Source organism: Dendrobates tinctorius, unplaced genomic scaffold (assembly GCF_039654945.1).
Source record: "Dendrobates tinctorius isolate UK_male_01 unplaced genomic scaffold, ASM3965494v1 ptg000189l, whole genome shotgun sequence".
Classification (NCBI taxonomy): Eukaryota; Metazoa; Chordata; class Amphibia; order Anura; family Dendrobatidae; genus Dendrobates; species Dendrobates tinctorius.
Genome location: NW_027361856.1, coordinates 2,444,995 through 2,466,954, shown reverse-complemented (window position 1 = coordinate 2,466,954; position 21,960 = coordinate 2,444,995). Strand labels below are relative to the sequence as shown.

The window sequence follows — 21,960 nt, the reverse complement described above, 5'->3', positions numbered from 1 at the left end:
TTCTTTTTGGCATCCTTTCGGGTCAATACTCTGGCCCGTCTGTAAGTATATCTGCTCCCATTTTTTCTTCCAGGTTTTTTCCTCCCAAATACCGAGGCATCTATGTGCTACAATGGACTCTCAGTGTATTTGTAGACGTGTTGGTTCTAGCATGCTATATGTGATTATATTAAGTGTGCAGTTCTATTCTGCCGGCAGCACTGTGAACTTCTCGTATCAGTATTATGAGTATACAAATCTTATCCTTGAATGTTAGGGGCCTAAATTCCCCTGAAAAACGCTCTATGATGTGGAGGGAGGTGGGGAGGTCATGGGCGGATGTTGTCTGCCTTCAAGAAACATCTATTGGAAGCCGATAATTTCAGACTTCGACACCCTCACTTCCCCCACATGTTTTTTGCTAATGGTCAGACCAAAAAGGCTGGTGTGTGCATTATGGTGAAATGTACAATAGCATTTCAATTGTTATCACAATATGCTGACTCCGTAGGTAGATGCTTGACAGTCACTTGCCTGCTAAATGGAGAGGTGCACACGTTGACAAATGTATATGCTCCCAATCAAGGCCAACACAAATTTTTGAGAACTACCTTTAATGATATCTCTTTAAAAGCGAAGGGTAGCAGTATCATATGTGGTGATTTCAATCTCCCCATGAATGCAGACCTTGACTGCTCTTCAGGAAGGAAGAGAACTAGGAGGGGTTTGAACCTCCTATCCCATGAATTTCACCTGCATGATTTTTGGAGATACTCACACGCATCGAAAAGAGATTATACTTTTTATTCTCCTAGGCACGCCACATACTCCCGTATCGACTATTTCTTAATAGATAGTGCGACCCTAAGCAGGTGTCTAAATGCCACTATTGGCCTAATCGCCTGGTCTGACCATGCTCCTGTCTCTCTGACCCTTGCTCTTGCCCACCAGGCTGACCCTGCGTTCAGGTGGCGTCTTCATGACTCATTGCTGCTGAGGGGGGAGGTGGTTGATAAGGTTTCCTCGGAGCTGGAGGGCTACTTTCAAATAAACGATAATGGGGAGGTCTCTGATGAGACCCTTTGGTCTGCTCACAAAGTGGTGGTTAGGGGGGTTCTCCTTCAACAAGCTTCATATTTAAAGAAGAAAAGAGAAGCCAGTAGAGAGGCTCTGCTCTCCCGGTTACATTATTTAGATGCTATTAATAAGGCTGCACATACGCCCTCCGTCTCTGAGGAGATCTCCCAAATTAGATTTAAATTAAGGGAAAATTTCCTATACAAATATGCATACAATATGAGGAAACTTAAAACTAACTTATATGCTACCGGGGACAGGGCGGGAGCGCTTCTAGCTTGCAGAGTTCGTAAACGGGAGGTCATGTCACGAATTGACTACATATTGGATGAGCAAGGTAGAGCCCTTAGGAACCCACGGGACATAGTGCAAGCCTTTGCTCAATATTACACTGCCCTCTATAATTTAAAAGATGATGCCTCCACCCCTCAACCTGACCAAACTTCTATTGATGCATACTTAGATTCTGTTAATTTGCCATGTATTACCATTGACCAATTAAATTATTTAAACGCCCCCTTCGGGGCTGCAGAAATTCAGCAGGCGATTAAACAGACTAAACTTCATAAAGCCCCAGGCCCGGATGGCTTAACGAATGATTATTATAGGACCTTTTCTCAGCAATTAACACCATATCTACAGCGTCTGTTCACACCCTGGAGAGACGCTGGTACTGTGATGGCCCCTAATTTAGAGGCCACTATTTCCACTATACCAAAACCGGGGAAATCACTCACACATCCTGGAGATTTCAGACCCATTGCTTTGTTAAATTCAGATATCAAACTGTTTATTAAAATCATAGCATCTAGACTGAAACTAATTATACCGACTATAGCGTCACCAGATCAGGTGGGCTTTGTTGCAGGACGGGAGACGAAGGATGGCATACGACGTATGTTGAATTTGATTAAAATATCTGAGCTGTCTGGCCAACCCAGTGCATTCCTGTCACTTGATGCTGAAAAAGCTTTTGACAGGGTGCACTGGGGATATTTAAGAGCAGTCCTGAAGAAATTTGGACTGTCGGGCCCTATATTATCCGCAATCTGTGCCATGTACTCGACCCCCTGCGCCAGGGTTTTGACGTCTGGTTTCTTGTCCGGCCCGTTCCAGATCACGAACGGTACGAGACAGGGGTGCCCGCTCTCGCCTGTTATTTTTGCTCTGTGCATGGAGCCGCTTGCCGAGCGCATTAGAATGTCGGCGGGCATTTGTGGGATTAGGGTTGGACAGGTGGAGCACAAAGTCGGTCTATACGCCGATGATGTCATTCTATCCTGTGTAAATTTAGAATGTTCATTTTCTGCGATTATTTGTGAACTTGGGGAATTTAGCAAGGTCTCATACTATAAACTGAACCCCACAAAATCCCTGTTGTTTCCGGTGGCGGTTCCTTGTGCGGCAAAGACAAGGCTGGAGGCCATTTTTCCGTTTAAGTGGATGAGAGAGGGTATTCCATATTTGGGCATTACACTGACGGGTTCTGAGCAGATTGTGGATAGGAACTTTACTAGTTTGGAAATACAGCTTAAGAAACAATTGGAGCAGCTTCATGCTGTCCAGACCTCCTGGATTGCAAGGATTAATGCCTTTAAGATGATTGTCCTACCTAAAATATTGTACCTGCTCCAGTGCATACCAATGATAATCCCTAAAAAAAAGAATTCTAAGATTACAAACTATGGCATATAGTTATATTTGGTCATATAAAAAGTCTAGGATCTCCAGGGCCCTAATGTATTTCCCGTATAAAAAAGGGGGACTGGGGGTACCAAACTTGTTAAAGTATCATAAAGCCGCTATAATGATGGGACTGAGAGACTGGTGGCAAGCGGACAGAGACCATAAATGGCTTCAAATAGAAAACTATTATGCTACCGCCAGATCTACCCGATATATTTTGGAGGCTGAAGCTATTAAAACTACTAAATATTCCCCACTTTTGCCAACTATGAAAGCTGCGCTACATCATTGGAGGACAGTGGTCCCATCTCTTATTAAACTATCACGCCACTCCATATCGTTAAAGGCCCTTGAGATGCATATTCCATACCTTAATCTTCAGTCATGGGTTGCTGCCGGAATTGTGAGTCTGGGAGACCTGGTGGGGAGTGGTGGGTTAATCCCGTTTGACCAACTGGCTGCTGAGTTTCCGGCCACTCGGAGGTGTTTTTACCAATACCTACAAATACGTCATATGTTGCATAATTCACCGGACTCTGTATTGTATTTTTCAGTTCACAACTAAATAACACAGTTAACGGTTATTTTCTGCTGCCTGATTCTGGCCCGAGAGGTATCTCATTATTATATAGAGCCCTGAATGACCCGCCGGATAATACAAAACTGCCCTATATGATCAGGTGGGAGCGGGATCTGGGTTTTCTCTCCGAACCTGTTGACTGGGAGGAAGGATTGTGTGAAGTTGTACGGGTCTCTTCATGTGTGAACCATCTGGAGCAGTTGAAAAAGACGCACCTGAGATGGTACCAGTTCCCGGTCCGAACGGCACATTTTGGAGCTGGTGGGTCTGGTGAATTCTGGAGAGGGTGTGGGATGAGGGGTACTCTTGAGCATACTTGGTGGTCCTGTCCGGTGCTCCAGCCTTGGTGGAGGGGTGTTGATTTATTGATCTCACAAGTCTTGGGTATCCAGATGACTCTGACCCCAAGCCAGGCCATTTTACACATTGGCCTGAACGAAATTCCTCATATTCTTAGAGGTACGCTGTCACATATTTTGATAGCTGCTAGAGTGTTGACAGCGGCTAGATGGAAAGATCCCACCCCCCCAGAGGTTGCAGGACTAATTGATAGAATTAACACTCACTGCCAGCTTGAACTAGCACTAGCTCACTCGATGACCGCCATAATAAAAAGACAGAACATTTGGCACCCCTGGATACATAGTAGACACTCCACGGTTGCCCCGCTCCAGCCTGCTTAGCCGTATATAATTAAGATGCCGGATATTAGATATTGGAAGTTGTTTGTTTTCTTTCCTTTTTGGAATATATTACTGTACTGCAGAACACTGAGATTTATTATGTGTACTTGCTGTTATACATAGTTCTATCGATGCCACTAATGCCTGTTCCTCCCCTCACCCCTTCCCCCCCTTCCTTTCCTGTTTTTCATTTGTCGGTCCCCACTTTCTGCTCCTTATTTTCTCCTCTCGTTCCCCTAGTTTCATATATATGGTGGTTGTAACTATGGTTGTCATTTGTTTTTGACTTGTTTTCTTGTTCAAACTCAATTAAAATAATTGAGGGAAAAAAAAAAAAAAAGGAGTGAACTGGGCACGCCTCTGTGGGCAGCTCAATTCACAGCTGTAGGTCTGGCCAGGAGCCATTTTATTAGAGCCCAGTGCTTTCCTTTTAGCTCCATTTACACTCTATTGCATGCCCTGGATGCTGTACTGTTCCAGCATAACAGGGCTTGGATGTTCACTCTGCACATACCAGCTGCAGGAGAGGATACAGGACGAGCTCCTGGAGACCGAGCTGCTCTTTCCCAAACACCGGACCAGCTGCAGCCCCTGCACTTGCAAGAAATGTTTCTTGGATTTCTGTGGTGCTGTCACCCTGCTCCTCCCCATATATCTCCCTCTGTGCCACCCATAGACCAGCACACTGCTCTCCTGAAATATTCTCTGCTGCTGTCACCCTGCTCCCAGAATCCTTGCTGCATGCCATCCTCGGTGACTGAAGACCCCATTCTTCTCCTCAGATCCTGTCCTGGCGATGTGTGAAAGTGAGGCGACAGGGGCCTGATATTATGGCGGAAGGAGCAGGGTGACAGCAGCATAGAGTATTTCAGGAGAGCAGTGTGCTGGTCTATGAGGGGCACCATGTTCGGTGCCAGGGATTGTACATAGAGCGCTGCGTTTTATACACATGGATGGACTGTCTGCTTGTCACCTCCGCGTATCCTTTCCCGCACCGAGGGACATCTCTGGGACTTTTCCCCAGACATCTATTTTTCTTTTTTATTTTGTGAAGATAAGACAGGGGCAACGCATCCTATTGAAAGGATCCAATTTTCCCCAAACCAGCAACGGGCGACCACGTACGAGTGTCCCTCCACGTTTCCTCTCCCGCGACGTGGGACATTATGCCAGACTTAGCCCTGTCCACCCCTAGGTATCGAAACCATGGGCTTGCACAGAGGCACAAGACTAGTCTGTGCGGCCCCCACTGCTCCACCAACGCATGACGGCAGTGCTGCATGGCGGCGGCGGACGGTCCCTCTCCTCGCCCAGACAAGGCGGACGGAGCTAGGGTGCCTGCACCGTCCGAAGATGGATACCTCATGACCTCAGGGCAGGTATGGATGTGCGGGGAGGGCCCCTGGGCAGTGAGAGGCTTCAGCGCAGTCCGTATGCCCCAGCAACACAGGTGCTGGAGCCGCAGAGTTTGCATAGGGCTGTGATCAGCAGCCATTTCCCTCCGTCCTCCCTCCTCCCCCTCCTCTTCCCTCCTTCCTCTCTCCCTCATCCCATACCTGTAGTCCGGTATGCGTGGATGGCGCGCCCATGCACGGGCGGGCAGTGTCCAAATTTAGCCCGCGGCTTCGGCCTAGGCCGCGGGGAGGAGGCCCGCCCCCCTACGTGACGTCATATCCGGGGCCCTGGCTTCAGAACAAGGTAGGCCAGCATTCGCAGCCTACCCAGAGAGGATGTAACAGCCAGAATCAGGAGCGCGGGGAGACACGAGGAGCTGGGTCAGTGCGACCCCGTCCCGGAGCCACACTAGGGCAGGTTACCCTCCTTCTCCTCAATTTCCCTTAAGCCTTAGGGAAAAAAAAAAAGAGAGAGAAAATTGGCCTTTTTCAGCAGTATGTCTGGGAAAGGGAAAAAGCACACGTCCTTTTATACCGCATGCGTTTCCTGTGGGTGTTATGATTGAGTCACCGTAGGAGGCAAAAAACAGAAATGCTAGCTAAGTCCAGAAAACCAGAGAAGTTGGCAGCTATCGGATTGCAGACCCCTGAACCTATCAACACAACTAGCAGTAGCCGTTGGGGGTTCCTACGATGCCCTAGACCCCTCGATCACAGCCAGAGAATTAAATAGGCCCCAGAGCAGACCCCAAAGCAATAGGCAGCCCCCAACATATAATGACGGTGAAGCAAGATGAAAATACTAACACAGACAGAAAGATAGACTGAGCAAAGAGGGGCCCAAGCTAACTAGACAGAAAAGGACAGGAAGGCTGCTGTCTGCAATCCGTGAAAAACCCTATGAAAATAAGAGCCAACAGACTGACAATGAAAAAGGCCCTGAAGACGCTAGGCTTCAAAAAGCTATGTCAGTACTCAGGAATATACTGAAGACAGAGCTACAGGCAAAAGGAGATTCAGCTCACCCCAGCAGGGAATGGCAGAATACAGAAAAGCAAGGAAAACAAAACCAAAAGCTTAACAGGCAAAACAGAAAACTTAGCTTGAGAGGAGCAGGAATCAGACTGGTGTCCTAGAAGTCCACAGAGAAATCACCCGCAGGGCAGAAGGGCGTCGGCAGCCTTATATCCAGTCCGTGACTCCACTCAGCCAGTCATCCTCAGACTCAGGTGCCTGATAATCAGGCTCATTACCTTCCTTTACCAGAATAGGGAGTTCACCAGACCCCAGTGACGAAGGGGAAAATGAACTCACAACATGTGGGGTTGTGTTCCCGCGAGCGCAGTCTATTAAGTTATGTGAAGCCTGTAGTTCCGAACGCTCCCAGGGGCCCTCCCCTCCAACGGAGCCCAGAGGTCCGGATCCCCCGGAATGGGCGTTATCACTTTCTCGGTCTGTGGCTTCGCTTACGAAGGCGATTGAGACCCTTCAGGCCCCGGATAGGGGTAGAGATGACGGCTCGCCTGTTTGGGAGGGTTCATCCACCTCACAAGGGCTGCCGGCCTGCAGGGGCCGCACTCTCTCTAAGCAGACGTACAGGGAGAGAACCCAAATGGCGTCTCCGGGCCCCTCCGGTGCTTCGGCATCCGTGAGTGCGGCGTCTCGCTCACATCACCATTTTCTGGGAGCAAGCAGAGTTTGGATGAGGACATGCAGGAATCCTTGGACCTGGATACCCCGGGGTGTCGGGAAACGGTAGACAGTCTCATTGAAGCTGTCAATCAGACTCTGGGTATTGAGGAGGATGTCTCCCTAACCGCAGGGCATAAAATGTTTTAAAAAGGCCAGGCGACCACATAGAGTGTTTAGCACTCATCCAGAGTTCGAGGACATGGTGCAGCGGCACAGGGAATGTCCAGACAAGCGTTTTTCGGGACAAAGAACGCTAGAGACGAGATACCCGTTTGCGCCAGAGCTCTGTAAGAGATGGGTGGAATCTCCGATTGTGGATCCCCCAGTGACACGCCTGGCCTCAAGATCAGTGTTGTCAGTGCCTAGTGGTTCTTCCATTAAGGACCCCACGGATCGGCTCATAGAAGGTTTAGCACGCTCGGTGTATGAGGCATCGGGGTCAGCGCTTTTGCCTTCATTTGCGGCAACATGGGTGGCCAAAGTCATGATGTCATGGTCAGAGTCTTTGAATAGAGTCCTTAAGGATAGAGACTTGCCGATAGAGGTGTCTGAGATAGCAAATCAGATCGCGATGGCGTTTGACTATCTAATGCATCCTTAGATGCGGCTAATTGTGCGGCACTAGCGGTGGCAAACGCTATCGCCATTAGGAGAGCCTTGTGGCTAAGGCTATGGCGGGCTGATTCAATTTCTAAGAAATCGTTAACTTCCCTGCCGTATCAGGGTAACCGACTATTTGGAGAGGGATTAGACAAACTCATTTCGGATGCCACAGGGGGAAAGAGGAGTTTTCTCCCACAGCAGAAGATTAGACTGCCTTTTCGTCAACCGCAGGCGCGCTTTCGAGCATTTCGCACTCCCGGATGGGCAACAGCGGCCAGTTCTGCCGCCCCAGCTCGCTACATCCAAGACAGAGAGCATCAGGTCACGTATAAAGCCAACCCACTGGGTAGGATGCGGGGCCGACCGCCCAGGTCAAGGGGGGCCAGGTCCCAGAGGCCCTCAGCAAAATGACTCGAGGCATCAGGTACCCGAAGACAGCAGAGTAGGCGGACGTCTGCTCAGGTTCCGCCACGTCTGGGTCAAGGTGGCACGACGCATGGGTGGCGGAATTAGTCTCATCCGGGTACAAAATAGAGTTTATCGGACATCCTCCAAGACAATTTTTTCCTTCCCGGCTTCTCAAATCAGAATCCCGGGCAGAGGCGTTGCTAGGGGCCATCAGGAGTCTTCAATGCAACGGGGTCATTGTCCCGGTACCAGAGGGAGAAAAGATTCAGGGATTTTATTCCAATCTGTTCGCGGTCCCCAAGAAGGACGGAACAGTGAGACTGGTTCTGGACCTAAAGCTCCTGAACAGGTTCATTAGAGTCAGGCACTTTCGGATCGAATCCCTCCGGTCAGTGATATCGGCCATGGAGCAGGGAGAATATTTGGCCTCAATCGATATCCAGGATGCCTACCTGCACATCCCTATTTTTCCCCCGCATCAAAAGTTCCTTCGGTTTGCAATAGATGGTCGGCATTTCCAATTTGTGGCTCTGCCGTTCGGGTTAGCCACGGCTCCCAGGATATTCACGAAGGTAATGGCGGTCGTCATGGCCATTCTTCATTCTCGGGGCATAATGGTTTTGCCGTACTTAGACGACCTCTTAGTAAAGGGTCCGTCTTTTCGGGCGTGCGAGGAAAATGTCAGCATCACGTCAGCATCACGCTGGATACCCTATCTCGCCTAGGATGGTTGATCAACGGGAAGAAGTCATCCCTTACCCCAGCTCAGAGGATTCTATTCCTAGGGATGATTTTCATGAATCCAAAGGGAGTTTGTAGCTATATTCCGCGCTGCTGCTTTAGACAAATTCCAGGAGAATGCTGTATGATTGCAGTGGTTTTATTCTACGCGTTTCAGGGGTCTCATGCCCCCTTCATCAGGAAATACCACAAATACATACAGGTATCACAGACATAAATAGGTTTGAAAGGATGCTGGATTTCAAAAAAATGAGTGCCAACAAGTCAGATGGTGCAGTGTCAAAGTTCAATGACACCACATGATTAACAGTTAACCTAAGATATATTACAAAAGAATACGTATTTTAAAAGATTTTTTGATTAAATTTTCGTTTACAAAACAAATAATAAAGTCAAATTTACGATTTAAACAAAAAAAAAAAAAAAGGGAAGGGGGGAGTTTATTCCTGTTTAGAGGTGGATACCTTACAGGTGGACTATCGTATGGAAACAGCAAACCGCTTTTTTTCATTGAAAGCATTGCAATCTTTATACAAAAAGGGGGAAAAAGTAAAAACATAATTTTAATTCTTTACCAATAAAAAATATATAATTTTAGTTAAATTCTAATAAATTAAATATAAAGTTATTTTTTAGTATAGAGGAAATGGGTTTAAAAAATAATAAAGGATGCTAAAAGCAGCAACACACGAGAAGCTGCACAGCAGTCAGCGCTGCTCAGAATGAGAACGCAGACAGCATGGATTCATTACTTCACTGATACAAAGATCATGGGCAAATTTTAGATTTAACATGAAGCACATAAAAAAAGGGGGTTAATATCAGATGCAGCAACACACAGGACGCTGTGCAGGAGCCCACTACTGCTCAAAGTAAAAACGCAGGATAAAGCGGCAGAGTGAATGGGTGGCTTCATTAATAGATAAGATTAATAAAATTAGCCCTATCGATCATATACCTAAATGTGCACCGAACAGATCAACAAAATTAAATAGAAAGGAAGCCTATTGGATCTACAAATTAGGGAGTCTGAAACCACAGGGTTTAAGTGAAATAACTGAGGTTTTTACCTAGACAGTGGAATTTTTGTTCACACCCATATTCACATGCTCTGTAACCAAAAAAAAAAAAACCCTCATGTGTATAGATGGCTTCTGAGTTCTTTGCGATAATTTCTCTTTGTTCTATTTAAATTTAAAATTTTATATGCACTATTTGTGTCAGTTTCCCTTGTTGATAATAACCTAGTTATGCAGTCCCCGCCTTGTGGTTTTCATATATTTTTTATAGATTTGTTTGCACTTAATGCAATACCTAATTGCAATTTTATATTTATATTTATAATTAATTTTACAATACTGTGCCTCCTTGGTCTAATGAAAAAAATTATTTATGTATTTACTTAAATATTGCTTGTGCGTTAGCTCTAAAAGAGTGTTATATATATGAAAATCCTGTATAGCCTCCTATCAGGTTTAGCTCCTTTTGCCCTTGGGAGCAATCACTTTCATACCTCTGTCTTAAACATTATCTCTGTTAGTTGTATTTTTTGAAGAGTTTTTTTTTTCTTTTTTTTTCTTCTTTAATTAAGCCCAGGTAAGCGCTACTAATTCTACTAGTCTGACATGAAAGAATGACCCCGGCTGATAATAGTACCTCATTTCTCCTTTAACTCAACTCCCATGCATATATTGCCTAGCCATAGAGATTAGTGAACAGTGCAAGAATGTTACTGCCACTCCTTCACAGTGAAAAGACTTATGTGTCACGTGTTGAACACAAAAGCTGCCTGTGATCTTATCTATTAATGAAGCCACCCATTCACTCTGCTGCTTTATCCTGCGTTTTTACTTTGAGCAGTAGTGGGCTCCTGCACAGCGTCCTGTGTGTTGCTGCATCTGATATTAACCCCCTTTTTTTATGTGCTTCATGTTAAATCTAAAATTTGCCCATGATCTTTGTATCAGTGAAGTAATGAATCCATGCTGTCCGCGTTCTCATTCTGAGCAGCGCTGACTGCTGTGCAGCTTCTCGTGTGTTGCTGCTTTTAGCATCCTTTATTATTTTTTAAACCCATTTCCTCTATACTAAAAAATAACTGTATATTTAATTTTTTAGAATTTAACTAAAATTATATATTTTTTATTGGTAAAGAATTAAAATTATGTTTTTACTTTTTTCCCTTTTTGTATAAAGATTGCAATGCTTTCAATGAAAAAAAGCGGTTTGCTGTTTCCATACGATAGTCCACTTGTAAGGTATCCACCTCTAAACAGGAATAAACTCCCCCCTTCCCTTTTTTTTTTTTTTTTTTTTGTTTAAATCGTAAATTTGACTTTATTATCTGTTTTGTAAACGAAAATTTAATCAAAAAATCTTTTAAAATACGTATTCTTTTGTAATATATCTTAGGTTAACTGTTAATCATGTGGTGTCATTGAACTTTGACACTGCACCATCTGACTTGTTGGCACTCATTTTTTTGAAATCCAGCATCCTTTCAAACCTATTTATGTCTGTGATACCTGTATGTATTTGTGGTATTTCCTGATGAAGGGGGCATGAGACCCCTGAAACGCGTAGAATAAAATCACTGCAATCATACAGCATTCTCCTGGAATTTGTCTAAAGCGGCAGCGCGGAATATAGCTACAAACTCCCTTTGGATTCATGATTTCTTTGGTCGCTGAAGACCTGTGGATCTGCAGCAGCCGCTACCTACACGCTCTTATCTCATCCTAACCAGGTGAGCATATTTCATGATATACTGTCTTTTGTAATGTGGATAAGACCCTATTGCGCTTTTTTGTCTCCCCCTTTTTTGCAATAGGGATGATTTTCGACACTTCCCGAGGGTTGGTAATTCTCCCTCAGGACAAGGCTCGGGTGCTCCGGCAGGGAGTTCGGAGTCTTCAACAACCAGGCCCTCACACTATTCGATACGGGATGAGGGTTCTAGGGAGGATGGTAGCGGCAATAGAAGCAATTCCGTTTGCTCAATTTCATCTTCGTCCCCTGCAGCACGCTCTCTTGACAGCTTGGGACAGGAGTCCGTTCTCCCTCGGTCTTCAGTGCAGGTTGTCCTCTCAAGTCCGACGAGCACTTCAGTGGTGGACGCGCGACTCCTCTCTTCAGGGGAAACCCTTTCCCCCAGACCAATGGTTGGTGATCACGACCGACGCGAGTCTTCTCTGTTGGGGAGCGGTGTTTCGCCATCACACGGCCCAGGGGCAGTGGTCGCCCCAAGAGGCTCGTCTCCCAATCAACTTGTTGGAGATTCGAGCGGTGCGGTTGGCGTTGCAGCATTTTCAGCACTGGCTAGCAGGACGCCCTGTCTGGGTTCAGTCAGACAATGCCACGGCAGTGGCGTACGTGAATCACCAGGGAGGCACGCGCAGCAGGGCAGCCATGCGCGAGATAGAGCATGTACTCCGTTGGGCCGAGAGGCACCACTCGGTAATCTCAGCAGTTCACATACCAGGCGTGGAAAATTGGGCAGCAGATTTCCTAAGTCGGCAGGGTGTCGTGGCCGGGGAATGGTCCCTGCACCCCGAGGTCTTCCTGCAGATTTGCCAATGGTGGGGGACTCCGGACGTGGATCTGATGGCCTCCAGGGAGAACGCCAAAGTGGGCATGTTTGTCGCTCAGTCTCAGGACCCGCGAGCAATTGTAGTGGACGCATTGGTCCTTCCATGGAACCAGTTTCGGCTCCCATACCTGTTTCCTCCTCTGCCGCTTCTCCCGAGGGTCATCAGAAAGATCAAGACAGAGAGGGTCACGGCAATTCTACTGGCCCCGTCGAGCTTGGTACGCGGATCTAGTACAGCTCCTCACAGACGTGCCGTGGCGTCTACCGGAACGGCCAGACTTACTGTCTCAGGGGCCGATCTGCCACCTGAACTTAGGGGCCCTGTGTTTGACGGCATGGCTGTTGAATCTTGGATTCTGACCCAGGCGGGGTTTGGGCGTGAGGTGGTTGCTACAATGGTTAGCGCCCGGAAGACGGCCTCGGCGAGGGTTTATCATAACCCTTGGAAGGTTTTCTTTCTCTGGTGTCGAGAGCACGGGGTTGCGCCTTTGTCCTTCTCGGTTTCCAACATCCTGGCTTTTTTGCAGTCAGGCCTAGACGCAGGTTTGGCCCCGAGTTCCCTGAGGAGGCAGATATCGGCCTTGTCTGTCCTTTTCCAGCGAAAGATCGTTACCAATATGCAGGTCAAGACATTCATTCAGGGTATCTCTCATTTGGTGCCCCCCTTTAGGGCGCCCATAGATGCTTGGGACCTTAACCTGGTTCTGGGTGTCTTGCAGGAAACTCCTTTTGAGCCATTGCAAGAAGTCTCATTGTCATACCTTTCCAGAAAGGTCGTATTTTTGGTAGCCATAACTTCCATTAGGCGGGTCTCGGAGTTGGCAGCCCTATCTTGTAGAGCTCCGTTTCTGACTTTTTTAAAGGATAAGGTAGTCCTTAGACCACCGCCGCCGTTTCTGCCGAAGGTTGTGTCCTCTTTCCATATTAATGAGGACATTGTTTTGCCTTCGTTTTGTCCAGCTCCAGTACACAGAGTGGAAAAGGCGCTCCACACATTGGACCTAGTAAGGGCCCTCAGGAGGTATGTGTCAAGGACAGCACCTTTTCGCCAGACAGACTCGTTGTTTGTGATTCCCGAAGGGCGCAAGAAGGGGCTCGCAGCCTCACTGTCAACCATAGCCAGATGGATTCGCCTAACTATTCAAGAGGCTTACCGTATTAGAGGCACGCCGATTCCAACAGTTATTGGGGCGCACTCTACTCGGGCAGTGGGTGCCTCTCGGGCGCTTCGGCACCAGGCTTCGGCAGAGCAAGTATGCAAGGAGGCAACCTGGTCAAGCCTGCACACGTTTTCGAAACATTATAATGTGCATACTCAGGCTTCGTCAGATGCGAGCCTAGGTAGGAAAATTCTCCAGGCAGCAGTGGCACACCTTTAAATAGGGGGGCATGCGGTTTGGATCGGTGAGTTGCTCCCACCCAGGGACTGCTTTAGGACATCCCACAGTCTCTGTGTCCCCCAATGAGATGAAGGAGAAACATGGATTTTTGTGAGTACTCACCGTAAAATCCTTTTCTCCGAGACGCTCATTGGGGGGACACACCCTGATAGCCAGTTGGCTCTTGTTTATTTGATTAGTGTAATTCTTGGTTTATTATTGGGTGGTCCTTTTTCAAGACATATGATTTTCTGCGGTAAGGCTAATTCGCTTTTATGTTCTCCTACTGCTTTTGCACTAAACTGGTTTCCGCCTGCTATCGGGGCGAGGGTGTATGCGGCGGAGGAGGAGCTAACTTGTTTTTTGTATACTTATGTCGGCCTCCAGACGGCAGTAGCATACACCCACAGTCTGTGTCCCCCAATGAGCGTCTCGGAGAAAAGGATTTTATGGTGAGTACTCACAAAAATCCATGTTTCAAGGGTATTCTAACCATCCATTAGCCTTCTTACACAGTTAGCAAATACAAAGTACCATAAGAACACTGGAGTGATGGTTGTTGGAAATGGGCCTCTATACATCTATGAAGATATTGCATTACCAACCAGACGTTTCCAGCTAGAATAGTCAATTACCACATTAGCAATGAATAGAGTGTATTTCTGAATCATTTAATGTTAGCTTCATTGGAAAAAACTGCTTTTCTTTCAAAAATAAGGAAATTTCTAAGTGACCCTAAACTTTTAAACGGTAGTGTAAGAGCTCATTTTACTCGGGCTATTGCAACCTCTTGCACAGAGAAGGCAAAGGTGTCTTTCAAACAAATATGAAAGTCAGCAACATAGCCCTCTCCTTCATCCTTATATAATCAACATAGGCTTGATCTGTCCTCCTCTACTGATCTATCCTTTGGGAGAAGGGTTCTACAATCGGTGGTCCCTCACAAGGTGGATTTAGTTACTCCGTAAATCTCTCATGTGGTGCTGTCATGGTGGGAGAGGAAAAGACTAAATTACTTACCTGTAATGTTATTTTCCAGAGCCCATAACCGCACCCTTATAATTTTCCTCCCTCTCGCTGGCATTATTTAAATTTAGGTGTATAGTTTAAAAGGTATTGGGGTTATTGTCTGGTGACGATATGTTCATGTAACTGTCTTAGAAGTCCTCTCATGCTCTGTAACTCAAATGATGCGGGGGGAAGGTTCCCCATTTTTATTCAGTAGGTTACTGTCCTTGAAGGGTGGATCCCATCTCTCTCACGTGGTGCTGTAATGGGCTCTGAAAATACCATTACTGATAAGTAATTTAGTTTTTTCCCTCCTGAGTTTTGCATTGTACCTAAAAAGTAGTTTCCGACCACACATAGGACATTGGCAAACTCGGGAGAAATCACAGAACAAATTTTGTAGTCCATTTTAACCTATATGCTCTTTTGAAGATTAAAAACTTAGGGGTATGACAGCATTTTAGTGAAAAAAATTTAATTTTTCATTTTCACAGCCCAATGTTAAACAATTTTGTGAATTATCTGTGGATTTAAAATACCCACTACACCCCTAGATGAATTCCTCAAGACGTGTACGTTCTAAAATGGTGTCACGTGGGGAGTTTCTGCTGTTTTGGCATCATAGCAGCCCTGCGAACACAGCATGGTGTCCACTAACTAACTATTCCAGCCAATTTTTTGCGCTAAAAGTCAAATTGTGTTCTTTCCCTTCCGAGCCCTGCCATTTCCCCAAACAGTAGTTTTTCACCCCATAAGAGCTATCTGTGGACTCAGGAGTATACAAGCTTGCTTGAATGCTAGCAGAGCATTTTCAGTGTGCTCTAATACTATGTTTGCATCGCCATGGCTGCATGTCCCGCCACTGTTAAGGTTAGTCACTCATCACTACTCAAGAGAAACTGCCCAACAAACTGTCTGGTCAATTTTCTCCTGTTACCCTTGTAAAAATGAAAAATTTGGGGGCTAATGCAACATTTTTGTGGTAAAAAAAAATTAAATGTCCATTTTTTCTTTCCACGTTGTTTTAACCTTTTCACCACCTTGCATTTTTGTTTTTTTCCCCCCTTCTTCCCAGAGCCATACCTTTTTTTTTATCATCTGTTAATATAGCTGTACGAGGGCTTGTTTTTTTGTGGAACGAGTTGTACTGTTGATTGACACAGTATAATGTACTGTAAAACAGGAATTAAAATTCCAAGTGCAGTGAAATAGCAAAAAAAAGTGCAATTCCACAATTGTTTTTTTTTTAGGGTTTTTTTTTTTTTTTTTACTATGTTCCCTAAATGCCGAAACTGACCTGCCATTATGATTCTACAGGTCATTACAATTTTATAGACACCAAACGTGTCTAGGTTCTGTGTTTATTTAAGTGGAGAAAAAAAAATGGTGTGATTTTCCGAGTCCCGTAGAGTCTCCATTTTTCGGGATCTCGGGTTGGGTGAGGTCTTATTTTTCGCACACTGAGCTGACGTTTTTATGGATACCATTTTGGTGTAGATACGATGTTTTGATTGCCTGTTACTGCATTTCATTGCAAAGCTGTGGCAACCAAAAAAAGTAATTCTCGCTTTTTGATTTTTTTTTTTTTCTTCGTTGATGCCGTTTACCGATTTGATTAATTTACCTTATATTTTGATCAGATATTTCTGCATGTGGCAATACCAAATGTGTTTTTTTTTATTCAATGGGGAAAAAGGGGGTTATTAGAAGTTTTTGAGGTTTTTTTCCCCCATTTTTTAAAATATTTTTTAAAACATGTTTTTCTAATTTTTACTTTAATGTAATAGACCCCTTAGGAGACTTGAAGTTGCGATTGTATGTAGCAAAAGTCATGATCTCCTTTGAACGCAGGCCATGGCACGGCGGTCTTCCCCAGACACCCAGCTGTAATGACAACCTATCAGCGCTCCATGATCAGGGGCGCCGAAGAGTGTGCCTTATGGCACGCTTCTGGTTTGTGCAAGTTAAATGCCGCTGTCAGAGATTGACGGTGGCATTTAACATGTTATCAGCCGCTGGGGGATCGCGTATTCACCTGCTGCTGTTAGAGGCACATGTCAGCTGTTCTGTGCAGGGAAAGATGCCGACTTTGTGCCGAAGCCGCATCAAATGCAGGGAAACAATCTTGGACTTACCTATATATCCAAGGTCATAAAGGGGTTAATTGCTATTTAGCACCTAAAGAGTTAATCAACTTCTTGAATGTGGTTTTGAGCACTTTCAGGGGAGCAGTTTTTAAAATGGTGTCACTTTTGGGTATCTTCTGTCACATAGACCCCTCCAAAGTCATTTCCAATGCAATGTGGGCCCTAAAAAATTGATTTTGGAAATTTTGTCAGAAAAATTAGAAATTGCTGCTAAACTTTTAACCTTCTAACTTCCTAACAAAAAAAAAAAATAGTTTCAATGATGACACAGATGTAAAGTACACATGTGGTGAATGTTATTTATGTAATTGTGTGGTATGATCTGGTTTAAAATTGCAAACGTTTGAAAAATTGCTACATTTTCTAATTTTTTGTCAAGTTTTCGATATTTTCATAAAGTACAATGTGTCATAAAAAATAATCTCTGAATTTTCGGGTGATGATGCGTTCCAGAGTTATGGCCTCATAAAGTGACAGTGGTCAGAATTGTAGAAATTTGGCCTGGTCATGAAGGTGAAAACAGGCTTGGGCATGAAGGGGTCAAGCTCAGACAAAAGATAGAGGTTTAAGATGGAAGGTGGATGGGCGTCCATCAGGCACCATACTGCCTATCGGCACCCCAATCGGAGCCAGTGCTTACACACATAAGCAATACCATGATCTGAGCTCACTGCTGCTGCTACGGTAGGTTGCTGCCTACACAGCTGCCTTACACAGCTGTCATCTGCCAGGTGTGTTACAGGCTCATCTGTTGAGCTTGCTTCATATCTGTGGACCTGATGTGTTACTATCAAAGGGGTTAAACCTAATTTAACTATAAAATTGATTATTTTTAGTCATTTCCTTCTTATCCACCTGGTATCCCCTTGACGCTTTTATCGATGCTCTGTAGCGAAATTTCCTAACTTGGCATCTGGTCTGTTTCCACAGTCCGTGCGTTGGAGAAAACAAGATCTAATTCTCGGCTTCAGTCAAACTACTCGTCCTCCGACAGCAGCCTTTACACCAATCCCAATGGCAGCACCATATCCGCCTTCGATGGAGGATCTGACTCTAGCTCAGAGTCCGAACCCGAGGAACCCCAAAGCAGAAAGAAGATCCGGATGGAAGCGAGTTAAGCAAACGCAAGCAATAAAACCAGCAATCTGTACCAAGCTTATCAACTTCAGACCCTCCATAGCCCTTAATAGCCCCTGTTCAGCTCCTGTAAGGACTTCTGCCTAATCTTATTGTTTGTCCACTCCCCAATACTTTTTTCTCCTTCCTATTCCCATTGAACAACCGAACTGCATCGTTTTTCACTTATACATCTCCCCTCTTCCTATATGTTATTTAAACCTCGTTAACCCATCCATGCTTACGAATAAACAATTCTGCACTCGTCAATGTTCACTGTTGAGCTGTTACCCCATAGTCCCTGTCTACAGTTTGATATTTGTGCGACAGGCATCACAAGGTGAACATGGCAGGTTAGAACATCACACAGACCTTTTCTTTTTACATTTTTGGAGTAGTTAATGTGCCACATAAAAAAATAACTGTCCAAGCATTTGACATCCTGAGCCAAAATAATTTGGCACAAATTCTGTAATTGAATTGCTAATTGTTTTATTTTACATTATATAAATTGCAAACTTAAAAAAAAAATATATATTTTTGCACTTGTTTTCATGCCCATCAAACAGCTTTGTAATCAAATTAAGAAGGATTCATGGTGTCTTCTCATAGTCTCTGGTTAGGATTCTTATTACTGATTTCTTCCTCTGCCAACCATCAGATTTTAAATGTGAATCTTAATAAGCCAAGAAGATTAAGATTGTTTTCCTCTCATAGTCTCTGGGTTGGTGTTTTGAATTTCGATTACAGATTAGAGAGGGCAAAGGATGTGATAGAAAGTAAGAATTCCATCCAGAGACTGAACAGTCTTTGTGTTTTTGGCAGATGAGGAGTCACATTACAGATCAGATTCGGTAGAGTAATTGATCAAGATGAAGAATCCCAACCAGAGACTCGGAGATGAAAAAAATATTGTTAGTCTTGGTAGATGAAGATTCACCGTACAGATCGGAGGGGACAGGTGAAGTAATGTGAATCCTCTTCTACCAAGAAGACCAAGATTGTTGTCTTTTCATAGTCTTTGGTTGGGATTCTCAATTTCAGGTTGACAGGAAATAATTAAGACGAAGAATCCCAACCAGAGACTGAGAAAACAACAATCTGGGTCTCCTTGATCACATACTTCCTCTGCTCACTCTGATCTGTAATGTGAATCCTAATCCAAGAAGACCAAGGTTGCTGCCATTATGCAGTGATAGGCACACTTCTCCTTGCCGAGCATGTGCTATGGTGATGCTCAGGAAGATGCCCTCATGTTTACAAATGTGTTTTCCCAAGAACGACCTAACGGTATTGTGATATCGTACTTGCATTGAAAAAACCTTTTTGATTTGACCAACGTCCAAATTGTGCGTGCGTGTTTCTGTATGACTTTCCCAATTCGACAGGTAGTCGTTTTGTGTAATGTTTCCATCCGACGTATGCCCCTCCTCAGTGAAAAGTCCTAGTCGTCTACCTGTTGTAGATGAAAGGCTCCTGTTTGAGAATAGAGCTTTGATCATTGTATCCAAGGATCACTTAAGGTCTTGTCACGATTGGAACAGCTCGATCACAGCGATCGAGTCACCGTTAGTCTTTATTCTATAGTGTGAGATCGGAGGTGCTGTGTAGCCATTGAATTGATAGGTTAGGAGTATAATCTTCCATCTCCTGTTTTCCAATCTTGAGACTTCATTAAGGGAGTGTTCTGTTCGTAATTGGCCAAGTCTATTTTTTTCCAGCTTTTCCCTATTTTTTTTTGTTTTAGAATTTTTGATTTTGGTTTTATCATTATTTTTCTAGTGTTTTTTTTTCCATTGTAATGTTTTTTTGTTTTTTTTTGTCTTTTGAACACCGCCATTTAATTGAGTCAATGAACCCTTTCTTTCTGGGGAAAAAAAAATAAAAATTGCCATAATGTAGTCTGTAGTCTTGGATCACCTAAAACCTAGAATAATACTCCAGGTACCATAGCGAATGTAAATCGTTGCATCGTCCTGATTATTCGGCAGAGGTGAGGGGGGTGTTAATTTCCCGTACACTGACAAGTATGCTTCGTTATTCAGCACCCTAGTAGCCATGTAACAAACTATATTTGCCACTTGGCAAGGTGACATTCACCATGGATTTGTAGCGGTAGCAACCAGAGACATGGCTTTAATTCGCCTGCACATTATTATAGTAGTACTGTGTAGTCTTAATTAAAAATCTATATATATTTAATATGATTGTTTTATGTATAGGTAAATCTAATATCTTGTGGTATCAGGTGCACTGCGATTTCCGCACTCAATGAACATCTACTGACTTTCAAATCATTTTCATTTGATCGAGAAAAAATGAGCCCTAAGAGGGTGGTGGGGGGTATAAAATAGAAGAAAATAACCAATGTAATCTAGCATTGCCATGCTGGTGCTCTTCTCTAGTCTTTATTTACCAGCAATTGAGTATGGAAGTAATTCTTTTGATATTTTATCCCCCCCCCCCCCATCCATTGAGGTTTTTTTCCCTTGCAGATCAACAACCCCTTTAATTCAGCTATTATATAGCACATTATATGAAGTTGGTGGCAGCTATTTTCCATTGAGCGTCTGAGAAGGACGTCTTGGTTCGTGTGGTATTACGTGTGCATGCAGGAGATGAGTTAGATTGCCCTCACTGTGGGGCATCATTAGGTTATGTATATGTCTAGTTGTCAATCATTCAGTTTTGCAGGTTATACAAATTATTACTATTACCGTATTTGTTTTTTAATATTCTCTACGACTGACACCACATCTGCCAGAGAGGTTCAGGATGGCCAAGCCTGTCACATATATATTATTATTGGTTCAATGTTGGTGAATAGTAAATTATCATTTCCTGTTATTTTTTATTTCTTTACGTTTTTAAAAAGTTTGTGTGCCCAGTAAAGCAAGATACTTTTTATGTTTTCTTCCCGCCTCCATCCTCTTTGAAATACTAGGTATATTGTATATAAGTCTAATTGGCCATCTCAAAGTAATGTTCACCTTTACAATAAAACTATAAATAAAATCTTATTTTATCCTTAAAAGCCTCTGCTTGTTTTGTCTGAAAATCATCATGGTCGGTTCAACCAACTTTTTACATAAATTAATAGTGCATGATATTATAAAATACTTGGAATAGGGGCCTGGTGGCTCTTAAGTCTGTCCATGGAAGCCATATTAACACTAGCCATTCCGTCTACCAGATCCAAGGAGTTAACCAGGCCTACAGGTACATTGTCTCACACAGGAGCCTGTGGGTTGGGTCCAAGGAGTTACCTTGGCCTACAGGTATCTTGTCTCACACAGGAGCCTGTGGGTTGGGTCCAAGGAGTTACCTTGGCCTACAGGTATCTTGTCTCACACAGGAGCCTGTGGGTTGGGTCCAAGGAGTTACCTTGGCCTACAGGTATCTTGTCTCACACAGGAGCCTGTGGGTTGGGTCCAAGGAGTTACCTTGGCCTACAGGTATCTTGTCTCACACAGGATCCGGTAGGTTGGGTCCAAGGAGTTACCTTGGCCTACAGGTATCTTGTCTCACAAAGGATTCCATGGGTTGGGTCCAAGGAGTTACCCAGGCCTACAGGTATCTTGTCTCACACAGGATTCCGTGGGTTGGGTCCAAGGAGTTCCCGTTGGAACCGTCTGGCAATAAAGTTAATACCAGGAGGTAATGGACAGGAATTGTCAAAAACGGAACTCAAATTGGCAGAACCAATTTCTATAACAGGCAACTGCTGGGAGTTAAAGTAGGGTGTGTTGCTGTGCCACTTGCCACAGTAGGGAGTGGATTACTCCTGTTGAACAGCACAGCACACTCACCCATAGGGATCATGCAGATATACAGTTGTGTGAAAAAGTGTTTGCCTTTCCTGATTTCCTATTCTTTTG

At 44.5% G+C, this 21,960-nt stretch overlaps 1 protein-coding gene across 1 annotated transcript in view; it reads left to right on the top strand.

Moving 5' to 3' along the window:
- The window catches only part of MAX (MYC associated factor X), a 75,994-nt gene extending 54,878 nt beyond the window's left edge, over positions 1 to 21,116 (top strand). Inside the window, exon 5 of the mRNA XM_073552267.1 lies at positions 17,897 to 21,116. Within this exon, the coding sequence (XP_073408368.1) occupies positions 17,897 to 18,084 (188 nt within the window). The 3' untranslated portion in view covers positions 18,085 to 21,116. The remainder of the gene's footprint in view (positions 1 to 17,896) is intronic.
- Positions 21,117 to 21,960: the final 844 nt, after the last annotated feature.